The sequence below is a fragment of the Pholcus phalangioides genome, unplaced genomic scaffold (assembly GCF_987345545.1).
Source record: "Pholcus phalangioides strain wild (caught in Gottingen) unplaced genomic scaffold, Ppha-v1.0 ptg000003l_1, whole genome shotgun sequence".
Taxonomy (NCBI): Eukaryota; Metazoa; Arthropoda; class Arachnida; order Araneae; family Pholcidae; genus Pholcus; species Pholcus phalangioides.
Genome location: NW_028301596.1, coordinates 35,861,200 through 35,874,846, shown reverse-complemented (window position 1 = coordinate 35,874,846; position 13,647 = coordinate 35,861,200). Strand labels below are relative to the sequence as shown.

The following is a 13,647-nucleotide window of genomic DNA, read 5'->3' as shown; positions in this document are numbered from 1 at the left end:
CTTTTGAAACACCATATACGTCTAAGCAAGCTGCTATTTTCTGGATATAATGCCAAGGTTGAACTCAGAAAAAAAATTTATCTTTTCTCTGCTGGTAACGAACCCAGGCCTTCTTGCAAACCGGGCAAGCATGCTATCATCTACACCTCTGGAGACACGATCCTGCCTTCCTAACTTTTCTTTCAAGCTCACCTCATATAATATCTAGAACAGGCATCTTCCACACATTGCTTGTGAGCACCATGCTGCTCCCTGAAGCACCCAGAGTATTTGATGCTCATGTCCAATTTGGTATTCGCAAGCACTTGCTCAACATTCTAATTAAACACCTTATAAAAATTACATGCATGAATTGAAATCATCCTTGCATCCATGCATTCCAATCATTCCATGCATTCGTATGTCAAACTTGCTGCAAGGGTGCTCTTTCGGTGATGGGTAAAGGCAGTGCTCGCAACTAGAAAAATGTTTAAGACCTCTGATCTAGACAATATCTGTTTGTTTTATGTGTATTTGGCTGAGAAAAAGCTGCCCATCTCTCTCACCCTGTATGTTTGCTTATGCCTGAACTGTAATGAGACATGAACCCTGTTTTTAGATCAGAAAATTAATAATTTTATTTCTTAAAAAATGCATTCATATTATATTTGAAATTTTGTTGAGCAGCACAATTTCCAACCGCGGTCAAAATGACCACAGGTACTTTTTAAAAATCAAAAGAGTGAAATAATTTTCATTTTTGCTCCAAAGGATTCCTTTCAACAAATTAGGAAGAGTCACAGAGGAAAATTTTCAAAATTTGAAAAGCTATCAGAATGGCAGCGCAGTAGGATAGTGGCATGAACTAAGAATGCTGAACTTTGTTGTGCTAATAATTGTTGGGATCCTGGATTTGTAGTCTATTTAATGGTTTTGAGCCAATCACTTATCTGATACTTGTCTCTAAAGTTCATGTTAAAAGCATAAAGATGCACATGATCTTAATTTCCCTCTTTTCTAGCTACACGAATGGAATCTATATATATGTGAATTAGAGGAAATTGTGGTAGTCACAATTTAATCATGCTTTAAAGTTGTCAAATCAATTTCAGCTGCCACTGTGTCTCTATTGAATTAGCATTTCCTTATGAAATAGACCAACTTTTCCATGCTGATTTTAGAATCAATGCAATAATTTTTATTTCTTGGTTTTGTATTTTCAATAAATAGTGTGGCATTCTGCATATTCTTTCAGTTTTACTTAAATTTTTATATCTGCTATATTTATTCAGTGAAATTTTGTTTTCGGAAATTCAGTTTTTTCATCTTTTTCCATACAAGTTACACAAGAATCAACAATTGATGCAGTATTTAAACACTCAACATTAATTTGATTTTTAGTGGTTGCTGTCACTGTATGTTATTTGGGTTTCTACGAATTCTCCACAGGTCCCTTGCCTAAAACATTCGGTGATTTTTGGCGTATGATCTGGGAGCAAGAGTGCCAAGTCATTGTCATGACTACAAAAGCAATAGAAAGAGGTAGAGTAAAATGTGGACTTTACTGGCCTCCTGAAGACGATAGTTCCATGGAGTGTGGAAATTTCATAATCAAGAACTGCGGGGTAGAGCATTCAGAAGACTATACGATCACCAACTTGGTCTTAACTAACATTGAGGTACCGATTGCTATTTTTTTTTTCAACAATTCTAATGACCATCAGTTTACGTCTCAAATTTATTGAAATTCTCGCAATGTTTCTTAGCTATCAGTTGACAATTCTTTTTGTGATTCATTATCATTAATCATAATAGATATGTAATAAATTCAATATCTTTGTGTTTTTTTAGATTTTTAATATCAATTTGTACATAAAATATTGCAGCAGTACTGGTGGGTTTTTGTTTGCTGTGCAGCCATGTGAGCATTGTGCTGGACTTTAATCGTGAGGATCCATTTTCAAACAATATTGGCAGCACAGTGGGTTTTGGTTGACTGAAGTTGCTTTTCTAACTTTGAGGCACAAATGTGAGCCTGTCTTCCATTTGGAAAAGTCATTCCGCTGAGAGCAAGCACTCTTTCAACACAACACATATGATAACTACATACACACTACATAACATGAAAATCAAGCATTTACCATCTTTGCTTCAAAATATAGAAGGTAGATGACAGCAAGAGCACTAAACAATCGTAACTCTGAAACATATTTATGTTGTCTTAGGCCACACAACACGCTTCGGAATGTACCGATTCGTTTTTAAATTCTGAAGAGGAATGTGTGCAAGGTGCGTGTACAGTTAAGTAGTAGTACTTTGGTTTGTAAGCGTAATTTGTTTTAGTTAATGTATTCATGATCCAAAATACTTGTATATCAAAGCATACTTACCCATGAGGAATAATAGAAGCTAAGATGATTCCTTCCACAACCATTACCCTCATGTCGGCTGCAATGATTCTTTTTAGCGATAAAATTCAAGTTGATTCATCTTATATGATTGTAATTTTATTCATTTTATATTCAAGGCTTGAGTATTTTTACAACGATTCAAAATGGGTTGTATCAGTGCTTTGCAGTGATAAGCTATTTTCGTAATGGTGCAGTAGTGAATTAATGTAGTTTTGAAAATTTATATGTTACTATAAATGATATGTTATATAATACGTATATATGTTTACGTATTATATGTTACTATAAATGTGATTTAAATCAGTTATTGTACATACTTACCACTCCACTGGGTAAGTTTGATAAATTTATCCTTTTTACTGGCAGATATATGTAATACCCAAACGCAGTTGGTAAATACTAAAAAAATTACCACTTTTACTGAAGATTAAGCTTAATATGCACATCCAAGTGTTGATGGTAAATTTGATAAATACTGAAAACATCTCTTTTACCGGTGATTATTCATAATCAAGTGAATGGTTCATTGGTAAATTTGAAAAATATTTGAAATTTATTACCTTTATCATAATATGTATGATACCCTAATTGGTGAATTTGATAAGTATGAAAAAAATTCCAAATGAGTCTAGTATGTGTGATAAATACAGTTGGACCCCGATACGAATGATAACAAATTTTACGATCATACCCCTATATAATGATACAATACATGGATGAATTATCATATAATACAGTTTATCATGCTTACCAATGATGTGACGCTTGGGTATTATGCATAATTGCTAGTAAAAGTTATTCAGGGAAATTTATAAAAATGCTTGATGATTATGCATAATAACCAGATTTATATTTACTGTAATAATATATATATATATATATATATATATATATATATATATTTTTTTTTTAATGGTATTTTGTAAAGTTTGTGTTACACTCTATACAGCTTTGTGCCAAGCAAGATGTGGTACATATGCAGTTCACTAGTTGGCCTGACTATGGAGTGCCAGGCTCTGCTCTCGCAATGCTGGACTTTAGGGACAAAGTTCGGGAGAAACAAGCCCAAGCAGTTGCTGCTATGGAGGACTCTTGGCAAGGACATCCTCTTGGACCACCCATACTTGTGCACTGCAGTGCTGGTATTGGAAGGACAGGTAATAATAATTCCCATGTTATCATGAAAACGTTATGAAAAAATATATGACTTATTGGTAACAGATGATAAATTATGAATGTTAACACATTTATTTATATTTTAAATTTGCAATAATATAAAATTACCTATATTAAATTAAAATACTGTATTCTACTTACAGTTTAAGACATTAAAAAAAAATACAAGTCCTAAATCACCATGTTCCCCCACATCCTGGAGGCTTTCTTTTCAGAGCACAAACTCTGATCTATCTCCATGGGCAATTTACTACCGAGTGACGTGCTGGTAGAGTGCATGTGTACCCAACAATTTGAGTGGGCGCAGGACTATAGTTTTTATATAGGACAGACTTTGACCAGTTGTCTGTGTAAGCTCATGGAACGCATGGTCAACTATCGCCTTATGCACTACCTTGAGGTTAACAATATTTTATCTAAACATCAAAGCGGCTTTAGACGGTTCAGGTCCACAACATGCAATATGTTACGCCTTGAGACATCAATAAGACAAGCATTCGTAAAGAGGCAGCATATGATAGCTATATTTTTCGATATAGAAAAGGCCTACGATCGTACATGGAGGCACGGAATTCTTTCCGACCTCTATAATTGCGGCTTGCGGGGCAACTTGCCCATTTTCATTAAGAACTTTCTTGCTTGCCGCATCTTCCAGGTACGGATCGGAAGCACGTTATCAGCTCCCCAAATTCAAGAACAAGGTGTACCTCAAGGTAGCATTTTAAGTGTGACACTTTTTATTTTGAGACTCAACGGGGTGTTGAACCAACTCCCGTTGTCAGTCACTGGCGCACTTTACGTGGATGATCTGTTAATATCATATCAATCAGTGAATATGAGGTCAGCCGAGAGACAATTACAAACTGCTCTCAACAAGATCAGCAAGTGGGCTCATGATAACGGTTTCTCTTTCTCCGCTGACAAAACCGTCGCTGTGCATTTTTGCCGGCGTCGTGAGCTTCATGATGACCCATAATTATTATTAAATAATAGTCAAATACCTATTGTAGAGAATACAAAATTCCTCGGCATTTCATTTGACAAGAAACTTACATTTAAACCTCATATTTCACAGTTGAGAGCTCGTTGCATGAAGACGATGAACCTCTTGAAGGTCATCTCTTCTACATCGTGGGGAGCTGACCGTAAGTCGCTCCTTCACTTATATAAAGCTTTAATAAGATCGAAGCTCGACTACGGCTCCATTGTATACGGGTCGGCACCTCGGAGCTATCTGAGTATGCTCGACCCAGTCCACCATCTCGCCCTGCGGATTTGTTCTGGAGCATTCCGGATGTCTCCAATGGAGAGCCTGTATGTCGAATGCAACGAGCCATCACTGACATCAAGACGCCAACAACTTTCTTTGAAATATTATATCAAAATGAAGTCTTTACCAGGTCATCCACTTCATCGTGTCATTTTTAATCCCTCATTTCATAGACTTTTTGCTGCTCGACCTTCATGTGTTCCATCTTACGGTCTTCGTATGAGGGCACTTGTAGAAGAACTAGAATTAGACATCAGTCGTGTGGCCCCAGTTGCTTGGCAACTGGCACCATGGGAGCAGTCTCTGCCAGATGTCTCTCTTTCATTATCATTATACCCTAGAGCCACCACAGCAGATGTCATATATCGACAGATTTTCTTCAGGCACAGGGGTAGGTACAACAGGTACTTCCCTATATATACCGACGGCTCCAAGAGCCCTGGGCATGTCGGTTGTGCCTACATCTGCTGTGAGGAGACATCTTTCAAACTTCACGACACATTCTCTATTTATTTGGCAGAACTGTACGCAATCCTTCAGGCTCTACGTCATATACGACGCAAATGCCACCGACGATGCATCATTTATAGTGACTCTCTCAGCGCATTACAAGCACTGTGTTCCTGTACGTTTCACACTCATCCATTCATTCATGCCATTTTTCATGAACTGCATTACCTCATTCATCATGGTACCACAGTAAAATTTTACTGGGTACCAGGTCATGTAGGAATACCGGGCAACGAAAAGCAGACACCGCAGCTCGAACAACAACTAACATTGACAATAACCTTTTGGTACCTGCCAGTGACCACTTCTCAATCCTCCGGGAAGTGATTCCTCACCGCTGGCAGGATCATTGGAACCATCAGATAAATAATAAACTTCATGCCATCAAGCCCACACTTGGCCTTTGGCGTTCGAGCTGCAGAACTAACAGAAAGGAGGAAGTTCTGCTTGCCCGGTTGCGCATAGGACACAGTCGCCTAACACAATCATATTTGTTATTACGAGAGAGTCAACCAGAGTGCCCTCATTGTCAAAGTCCATTGACCATCGCTCATGCTTTTACTTGTTCACATCATCGTCATCATTTTACGACCGCTTTTGGTCATAGTCATCTTTCACTTCATGATATTTTAAATGACAATAGCGATGCATCTCGCATTTTTAAATTCATCAAAGCCATTGGTTTTTATGACAAATTATAGTTTTTAAAATTTATGTCATTGTTTTACGCTTCATGTTCCGTTTTATATGTTTTAGTTTTTTGACATGACAGGAGGACATTTTTCTCATTTTTATGTCTTGCTTTGGCGCAGTTTGACCAAATTGGTCCTTGCGCCAAGAAATTCAAAATCCAATCCAATCCGTACCCAACAATTTGAGTGGGCGCAGGACTATAGTGTCCTGTATGATTTTTTAGTTCTACCATCTTTGAAAACTGTGTGAAATGTACATCCTGGAGCCAGGCCCATAAGCTGAGATCTTTGGCGAACCCTATCTATAGTGAACTGATTGTGTAAAAACACAAAAGTAATGAGAATTTTTCCAGACCCTGGGTGGTTGTTCGGCCAGCCAAACTCTCTTAGGGGCTGTGACATTTACATAATGTGTAAATATCTTGCTATACACTGAGGTTATATAATTGCTACACAAAGCATTTTTTTCACTATCAAGCACGGATCCAGATGGGGATGATTGCCCCTCCGTAGAGCCGAATAACATGGAATAAATTTGTCCTATAATATACAGGATGATTCACCTACACAATAAGTTGTTCTTCAACACTTTGGCCTAGATCGTCTTGCCTTCACTCTATTTGCAGCTGAAGATGCAAATCTGCCTGAGTTCCATTTGCAGCTGAGCTGAAGACATCTGCCTCGACCTCATTCACATCTGAAATGTCTGTCTCCACTCTGCTGAAGATACCTGCCTCTGGTCTATTCACAGTGGAAGATATCTGCCTTTGTTCAGGAGCAGATCCAGTGGGAAGGGTTACAGGAATGATTTATGGGGAAAATTTGTCCCATAAAATATTGGGCGATTTAAAGAACTTACACAATTTGCCCCTCCTGACAAATAGTCCTGGATCCGCGCCTGCACTGCACCAACTTTCCAATATCTATCCATGAAAATTATGTTAATTGAAAGAGGAAAAGGTGCCAAGGTACATATGCTTTGTGCCATATGCACAAAGCATATGTACAGCTTACTCAAGTCTCCATACATAGAAAATAATTTTTCAACTTCTCGTGAGAGATACGGAGAAGAAAGAACCCATTTGAGATCAGCCGTAAACTGTCGTCCTAGGTTCTGGTATGATTAGCTGTTTTGCAGATATAATGACCACAGTTTGACAAAAATAATCCATCGCTAAATTTCTCATGTCTGGTTTCATACTTTTAATTTAACTCTATTGGATTTCTTCACAGGTACTTTCATCACTCTTGATATCTGCATCAACAGATTGGAAGCTGTTGGTCTAATTGAAATACGCAAAACTGTTGAACGTATCAGAGCACAAAGAGCTCACAGCATACAAATGCCAGACCAATATGTATTCTGTCACTTAGCACTGTTGGAGTATGCATTAAGTAGGGGACTTCTGGAAGACGTTGATCTTTCCGGTTTTAATGACGATGATGAGGATTCCGAATCAGAGTGAGCCATACACTCATGAAAATCTTATCGTCCATGGTATCTGTCCAAGTTGTATTTGAAAAAAAAAAAAAAATACTATGAGAAAACATCATTCTAACAGGTTATTAGCAGCGATATTTAACTGAGAACGTTTTTTTTTAAATATGCTGAATGAAGCATACTTTACTTTTTTTAAAGTTCATGAGCATAACAGTTGAATGAGTTTGATTTGTGGAAATGAACTGACTATTCTGTATGTTTTCTCACACACAATTTTTTTACTGTTTTACTTTTGTAAATTCATTTGCTAATGGCATTAACATTTTATTGTTATTGTTTGACAATAACACACCATTGTTGATTATTTATTTATTAATCAATATTTTTTATCTCTATATTGGGGAAAAGTTCTTGCGCTTGTTATTAATAATGTTTCCTCCTTCTCATGAAGCCAATGGAGGAATTGATGTTTAGAACGAGATCAGATATTTCATTTAATTGACTTGAGTTGAGCTTCAAATCAGAATACATAAGTTGATTTTTTGGTGCTGGCAACCATTTATTTTCCAGATATATAGTGAACATACAAAGTTCTAAGTTTTATAGGTCTTTGGTATAACCACCAGTGTTATGTATAAAGCATTCCCAGTAATGTGGAAGCCTTTTGATACCATTAGCACTGTCTAATCTCTGAATGGTGCAAAGAGAGCAGTGTATTGCCCTACATATTTTCGCTTGCCTCGCTGAAAGCTCTTACCCACCTTGCTACTGTTTGGTAAGGTAATGCAGATGCACCGCAAACCTTTTGTAGTCCTTGGTGATAAGTTTTCTGCTTCAGAATTCGAAAGAAAGATGGCAGCACTTGGCCAACATACAAAAGATAACTGCCCAAGTGGTGCAATGGTAAGATGCTTGTCTTCCACCATGATGGTTACTGTCAAGGTCCACAGGTTCAAATCCAGGGAAGAACAAAAACAAGTTCTTTACCTGCCGGGCCTGGAGTGACCACCAATAGATGGGGCCTTCATTTCCCACCCAACTCCACTGGCTGGAAATTACTGATATGGTTATGTAACCAGAGTTGGTGTGCGGGAAAAGAGTAGTTAAACATACAACAAGCATTTCTAAGAAATAAACTTCATATTAGGTTCACAACACATACAGGCGCATTCCAACCATTGTTGATTATTTATTTATTAATTAATATTTTTTATCTCTATATTGGGGAAAAGTTCTTGCGCTTGTTATTAATAGTGTTTCCTCCCTCTCATGAAGCCAATGGAGGAATTGATGTTTACCCATTTGTTAGAAATTTCATAGAGGAATATGGACGAGGGGCCTGTGTGGTTTAGTAGTAGTCTTTGTCACCCAAGATGGTTGCATTGCAACCTCTAGTACATTCAAATTTTAACAACTCATTTGTTTTTCCTTTGAAAACGCTGTGAACAGTATTGTGACTGGCTATTCCACAGCAGTCCTGTTATCACTACGCATGTGCATTGGGAGAGTTCATTTACTCTGACAAAGGTAGACATTTAACTTGTGGTATAAAGGGCATGGCCTGGCTCCGTTTCACGCGATCACTACAGCACTGTTACCACTACTAAAAAATCAACCCATGTATTAATTAACATTATTATTTAAGGATGTAAATTGAGTAACGTAGGTAACTTTACCCGATTTGAAAATTTAAATGACACTGGAATATTTTGAATGGCATTAAAATCATAAAGTATCTTGCACAATAGTCATTAATTCTCGATAAGTCATGAACCTCAGAACGTAAGTTAAATGTGTATTAGGACATCTTGGTGTTTTTTGAGTTCTTTAATGAAAATTATGCACGAAATTTTTTTTTTTCTTGTTTTCAGTTGTTAATGCAACTAATTTACTGGAAATTGCGGTGCATCCGAAAAAAATAAAATAAAACTCCTTTAGTCCAAAAATATGCGTTAGCAATGTCCTGATAACAACTGTTTCATTGCTGTTGATCAGGGGGGCAGTTGTATAATTGTTTTTCCTCGATAATAAATTACAGTGAAACCTCCCATTAGGGTCACCTTTGAACAACGGTAGCCTCTGAACAACAGCCATATTTTCTTGGAACACAGCACACATCCCATTGGATTAACATTGAGGTCAACTTCTGAACAAGGATTTCCATATAACTGCCACTTTTGGATATGGAAATAAAAGAAGAATTGTGTATCTCGTTAAAAATACTCCTCAGATATTTGCTCTGAAAATTTTTTTTTACCTTGAATCATACAAACAAAAATGTATGTGGGTCCGTCTGTATGTCATGGGTGGCTCAAGATAAAATTTTCACCTGTGTGAGACATCATTTTGGCACCCTGCCTCCCCTTTTCGCTGTACAAGCCAATTCAGTAAAAATTACCACAAAAACTCTCAGCAAGATGAAATGTACAAAAGATTGCAGGTTTTTGTACGGTATATTCCATCTCATACATTTATAGTTTTAAATTTTACAGACAAATAATTTTTTCTGCAACTATTTTTTTCCTATTATGACTGAATCCTGCACCCTTGCTACATCTGTGGTTTCCTAAATGTGGTCCGTTGCCCTGGGGTTTCACAAGTAGTTGCTTTGGGGAGGGGGGGGGGGTGCACAAGATTTTTTATGCGAAATTAATGCACATTCAATGCAACAAGAATGTTGTGCTGCATAGTATGGATTGTTATACTACTATGTTCAAAAAGTTCTGAGACTTACTTTATTACGGAAAAATGAACACAGATAGAACCTGTTTATTTGGTGTTTCCTTCAAAGTAACTACCCTGTGTAATTAGTTCATACAAAGATGTAAGTGCGAATTGTCATTTTTTCTTCTTCTCACATCCTCCACTGCCTTTGTCGCTGCTCACTACACTTCTTCGAAACCCGAGAATTGTTTCCCCCTTAAGCATATTCTTTTTCCAAGGAAAAAGTCACATGGGGCAAGATGTCGAAGTATCAGAATGTGATGCTTTGATAGGTAATTTGACATGGAGGGACATGTGAGCCAATGTATTGTTGTGATTGAGCACCCACAACTTGGCTTTCCAAAGATCTGGTCACTTGCATCTCACTGAATCATACTGGTGTTTGACTGTCATGTCCGCTGCGGTGGTCGAATGGTCATAGTGACGGACTCGCATCGCGGGGATCTGGGTTCGAGCCCCACCGTCGCCACAGTGGTGGTCGGCTGAAGTTGGTTTTCTATGGTTCCCAACTTCGAGGTGCAAATGCGAGCCAATCTCCCCATTAAAAAGTCTCGCCACAGAGAGCAACAGTCCTACAAACAGCACAAATATTCAGTCACTACACATCACTCACTTCACTTCTGAGATATAGATGGCAGCACTGAAAAATCATGCACAACACTAGATACGCACTCCGACTGTTAGGTGCACCCACACTTACATTTCCGGCACAACTCACTAGGTAGTAAATTGCCTATGGCGATAGACCTGAGTTGTGCTCGGTTTGGAAAAAAAAGAGAAAAAAAGACTCGTGTCCTTCCCGGTGTAGATTACTTAACAAAACAAGACATTCTGTTACTTCTACTTCCAGCTTATTTCCCTGATCTTTGCCCCAGTGACTTTTTCCTTTCTTCTTTGGACAAAGAATTTTCTTAAAAGGCAATGATTTTCAGGTTCTGAAGAAGTGTAGTGAGCAGTGATAAAGGCACAGGAAAATGTGACAAAAAACTTGCAATCTGCATTTACGTCTCTGTATGAACAATGGCAAAAATGCATAATTGCATAGGGTAGTTACGGAAACACCAAATATACAGGTTCTATCTGTATTCATTCTTCCTTAATAAAATAAGTCTCTGATCTTGGTTTGAACATGGCAGTAATTTCACATGAAATAAAAAAAATTTAACTTATTTCCTCAGAAATATTAGACCTCTCAACAACAGCAATCTCTCGAAAACAGCCTTATTTTCTAGGTCCCATTGTTGGGAGGTTTCACTTTATATGAATTTCACTCTTAAATTTATGTTTAGTATTCTTTCAATTTAACGAATTAATTGGTGTATTTTTTTGCATAAGAGTGCTATATATAATCTTCTGTTTATTTATTTATTGTAATGCTAAGAAGAAATATTTGGGACTGTACGATTTATAAAAATGGTAAATTTATTTGTGTCGTTGTTTTTATTCTGTTTTTGTAACATATGAACTTTCTGCTTTGTAAATTTATGTATTATTTTCACTTCGGTATGTATATTGATTTCTGGAGCTTTGTGCACTGCGTATGGTCAGTATATGAAGCTATAATATTGAACTCGATGAATTGTAATATGTACATTTTGTAGAGTGATTCTCCTTTTTTTTTCGTGGATGTGGAATCTTATATATTTTTTTCCCTCGCATTTTAATGAACTTTTGATACAGCGTGTGTATTGTGTGTTTTTTTTATACTTATGTAACAACTTTTCTAGCGATATAGGTTTCTAAAATAGCATTTATAGTGCCAATGTGTTTGTTTGGTGTTGAATTTTTTTTTACTCTGTGTATGTGTTATTTAGAAAATTAGCCAAATTTGTAACATATATTTTTTTGGCGAGGTCTCCTATACAAGGGTTGCATTCCTCGCAGAATTCAACATTTTTTTACTCTGAAAAATGTTCACTGCAATGTTTAAGACTCAGGTTATTTACATGAGAATAACATCCAAATTTTTTGAATGACTTTTGCAATTTTAGTGATTTTATCCTTGCGATATTAATCATGTATACTTTGACTATTATTCATACAAATATATCATTACCTATCACTTCTTTATAAAACCTAAATAGTAAGCCTCCTTCACAACTGTTTGAAAAGACTGAAATAGTTAAGTCATAAGGCTAATGTAAAGATATAATTTTTATATTCGATATCAATACTTTTGACTAAGCTTTGCTGGATATATAGATAACAGTTCTGTAGTTTCTTCAGCTAGTATATTTGTTACGGTGAATGTAATAAATTATTATTATGCATACTTATTAATCTTCTTGGTAAGTTTGATAAATTTATTCCTTTTACCTGCGAATATGTAAAATACATAAGCATCATTGGTAAATTTGATAAATACTAAAACAAATTATCACTTTTATCATAGTTTATGCATTAACCAAAATGTCTGTAAATTTGATAAATACTTGAAATTTATTGACTTTATCTGTGATTATGCATAATACACTAGTGTAATTCGTTAATTTGATAAAAAATGAAAACAATTCCAAATGAGTCTAAATTCCAAATAGTCGAACCCTTATATAATGATAACAAATTTTATGATCTCGCCCTGATACAGTAATTCATACATGTATTGTATTATCGTATCATAGTATGATTTATCATGTTTACCAACAGCGTAATGCATGGTTATTATGCATAATTGCCAGTAAAAGTGATAATTTTTTCAGTACTTATTAAATTTACCAATGACGCTTGAGTGCTATGCATAATAGCTATCATAACCAGCTGGTAAAAGTGATTAATTTAGGGAAATTCATAAAATTTAACAACGCTTGAGTACTATGCATAATCACAGTAAAACAGATCAATTTAGGGAAATTTTAAAATCATGCTTGGGTATTATGCATACATGCAATAATTGCAAGTTTATCAAACTTTTCAAAATGCTTGGCAATTATGCATAATAACTTGTTATTATGTATAATAATATCATTTACCGTAACACATCAATTTGCATTCATGACTGCCAAATGTCCAGTATCTCTCACTCAATTTGTATAGTTGTAAAAAGTGTTCATACTGTGCTATACTATGATGATTGTCAGTGGATTTCATTTTTGAATATATTTTTTATCAACTGAAATGCTGTTAGGCTGCTGAATATTCAAAGCAATACAAACCTAACAACCTTTGCATACCTGAGTCATTGTACTGAGTGACTTACAGAATATGGCCCAGTAACATAGGCATAATTATTTGTGCATAACATTAACCTATACATAACTGGTGATGCCCTAAAATAATTTGGCTTTTACAAGACTGATTTAGAGCAAACTTGAAGTACAACAGCATAAACTACTACCACACTAGCAATTAGGAAACCATTCCTGCATGTAAACAATTCATTTGGAAATTCATAAAGGAATGTGTGCGAGGTACACGTTCAATCGAGTAGTAGTAGTTGAAAAACCA

The 13,647-nt window shown here is 36.2% G+C and overlaps 1 protein-coding gene across 2 annotated transcripts in view; it reads left to right on the top strand.

Moving 5' to 3' along the window:
- The window catches only part of LOC149088473 (tyrosine-protein phosphatase non-receptor type 9-like), a 30,278-nt gene extending 19,308 nt beyond the window's left edge, over positions 1-10,970 (top strand). For both annotated transcript variants that reach the window (XM_089247583.1, XM_089247581.1), the window contains 3 exons: positions 1,429-1,658; positions 3,340-3,547; positions 7,272-10,970. In XM_089247583.1, the coding sequence (XP_089103709.1) occupies positions 1,429-1,658; positions 3,340-3,547; positions 7,272-7,504 (671 nt within the window). In that variant the 3' untranslated portion in view covers positions 7,505-10,970. The remainder of the gene's footprint in view (positions 1-1,428; positions 1,659-3,339; positions 3,548-7,271) is intronic.
- Positions 10,971-13,647: the final 2,677 nt, after the last annotated feature.